The sequence below is a fragment of the Toxoplasma gondii genome, assembly GCF_000006565.2.
Source record: "Toxoplasma gondii ME49 unplaced genomic scaffold asmbl.29, whole genome shotgun sequence".
Lineage (NCBI taxonomy): Eukaryota > Apicomplexa > Conoidasida > Eucoccidiorida > Sarcocystidae > Toxoplasma > Toxoplasma gondii.
Genome location: NW_017382947.1, coordinates 1 through 2,617, shown reverse-complemented (window position 1 = coordinate 2,617; position 2,617 = coordinate 1). Strand labels below are relative to the sequence as shown.

Genomic DNA, 2,617 nt, shown 5'->3' with positions numbered 1-2,617 from the left:
GGACTAAAGTCAGCATAATCAATTAAAAGGTTTGTTCAGCCACTGGTTCACCATCAACTACCTTGTTTCGACTTCGTACCGACTGTGTTATTGTAGCACATAGATTACCCTTCTAGAAGGGAATTGTTCCCAAACAACCGGATCGTGTTGGCTAGGTGAACTAATCACGTTTCATAAATACAATCAGTGAAAGCTCTTTTGATTTCCATGAACGGAGTTACATATTAGATTATCTTCGCTCCCATGGTCTGTAGTAAGTTAACATTAAAACGTATCCAGTGTAAAGTTTAAACGTAATGCAGCTTAATCTTCTATGTTGTTATGTTAATCAAATAAGTTTCATCGTTATTGATATTTCATTGACATGTTGATGACATAAATACTAACAAACCACCGGTTTTGGATGGAATTACTTTTAACACCGCATAATATGCTAGAAATACCATTCAGGTACGATATGAAGTGGTGTTACGAACCGGTTGACTGGTATTGAGTTATCTGGATGTGATAGTTCCATCAAACCAAAAGCCGCTTGTAAGAAGATTAATCCAATTAAATAGGATAGACATTTAGCATCTGTCATTAACATATGAGGATAAAAGGCAACTTTAAGCGCGGTATCAATACCTGCAGGATTGCTAGAACCATTTAAATGTAAATAGAAGATATGTAAAACTATTATAATACAACCAATAAAAGGCAAGATAAAATGTAATACAAAGAATCGTTTTAATGTTACATCAGATACGTAGTAACCTCCAAGTAGCCAAGGTACCAAATATGGTATTGGAGAAAGGAGGTTTGTAATGACTGTAGCACCCCAGAAACTCATTTGTCCCCATGGTAGTACATATCCGAGGAAGGCAGTGGCTATAGTAAGTAAATATAAAACTAAACCAGACATCCAAGCGGTAGTTAAATAACTATAACTCCAGTTATACAATCCTCGAGTCATGTGAATTAAAATACACAAGAATACAAAAGAGGCTGTTGTAGCATGCAACATCCTAAATTCCCATCCTGCTGCTACTTCTCTAACTAGATGTTGAACGCTAGCAAATGCACAAGATGCTTCAGAAGTATATCTAAACGCTAGAGTGATACCTGTAATTATTTGGAGTACAAAGGTCATTGCAACTAAGAAACCAAAATTATAAGATGAATTTAGATTTAGAGCACACCGATAAAAGACAAGGTGTGCCCGGAATAGACTCATAGATAGACTGAGTGTTCTCGAAACATGCTAACACATAGAACTTGGATCCGGTAACAAAGACCTTCAGATCTAAACAGTAGTCCACTCGTAGATATACTCCCCAGAAAAAGGTAGTTTATATAAACCTAGGAATCCCATTTTATAATGTGTAACAGGGAGTCTAGCTTCAGTTGTTATCTGATTGGTATTGCATGCCCTGAGTACGTAAGGAAAAGGAAAGGTTAACCGCTATTTAAACACAACAGTTACCGTAGCTGTAGATGAATGCTAATTATAGAGTATATCTCCTATGACACTGCATAACATATAAATGCTCCTTCCGCCATTCGTTGACTGTGTTTACCACGGGGAATTAGAACAGAATATCAAGTTCTTTGCCTGGAGGTTTGTACGTTTCCGTACAGTGTAGGGTAAAAGGTATGTTAGAGACTTAGACTAGCGTTGGAGCACATTGTTTCATTCGATAGTCCACGCTCAATCTTACCATACATAATACTTTTATGATCCCAGGCTGGTTTAATAAGTCAAAGTTTAGCCGGGAAGTTAGCGTCTAACATATATAACCGAGTATCAACTTAGATGCACAGATGGACATAATTAATCCTTGTACGGTTTGTACCTACTTGACTCCTCAGTTTAAGCAGAACTGTAGTTTATCGGGACTAAAGTCAGCATAATCAATTAAAAGGTTTGTTCAGCCACTGGTTCACCATCAACTACCTTGTTTCGACTTCGTACCGACTGTGTTATTGTAGCACATAGATTACCCTTCTAGAAGGGAATTGTTCCCAAACAACCGGATCGTGTTGGCTAGGTGAACTAATCACGTTTCATAAATACAATCAGTGAAAGCTCTTTTGATTTCCATGAACGGAGTTACATATTAGATTATCTTCGCTCCCATGGTCTGTAGTAAGTTAACATTAAAACGTATCCAGTGTAAAGTTTAAACGTAATGCAGCTTAATCTTCTATGTTGTTATGTTAATCAAATAAGTTTCATCGTTATTGATATTTCATTGACATGTTGATGACATAAATACTAACAAACCACCGGTTTTGGATGGAATTACTTTTAACACCGCATAATATGCTAGAAAATACCATTCAGGTACGATATGAAGTGGTGTTACGAACCGGTTGACTGGTATTGAGTTATCTGGATGTGATAGTTCCATCAAACCAAAAGCCGCTTGTAAGAAGATTAATCCAATTAAATAGGATAGCTGTGATGTTAAGGAGCATAGGAAATGCTACACACCTTAATTGGTAATGCATTGATATAATTATCGTACAAGCACTCAGCTAGTTATTGAGAGACACTCACGAGCCCAAAACCATAACTTTCGTATCTCAATGGTTTGCGATAGAACCATAAACACATGATATTTACACAGTTTCA

General features: G+C 36.8%; 2 protein-coding genes across 2 annotated transcripts; both read right to left on the bottom strand.

Annotated features, from left to right (window-relative positions):
* Window positions 1-433: 433 nt before the first annotated feature.
* On the bottom strand, window positions 434-1,225 carry TGME49_322210 (apocytochrome b, putative; the record flags this gene model as incomplete). Its single annotated transcript, XM_018783045.1, has 1 exon — window positions 434-1,225. The coding sequence occupies exon 1, from the start codon at window positions 1,214-1,216 to the stop codon at window positions 434-436; it is 783 nt and encodes a 260-aa protein (XP_018634756.1). The 5' UTR covers window positions 1,217-1,225.
* Window positions 1,226-2,231: 1,006 nt separating this feature from the next.
* TGME49_322200 (apocytochrome b, putative) lies at window positions 2,232-2,617 on the bottom strand (the record flags this gene model as incomplete). Its single annotated transcript, XM_018783044.1, has 2 exons — window positions 2,232-2,468; window positions 2,598-2,617. Coding segments are annotated over 2 exons (257 nt in total), but the record flags the coding sequence as incomplete, so codon positions are not given.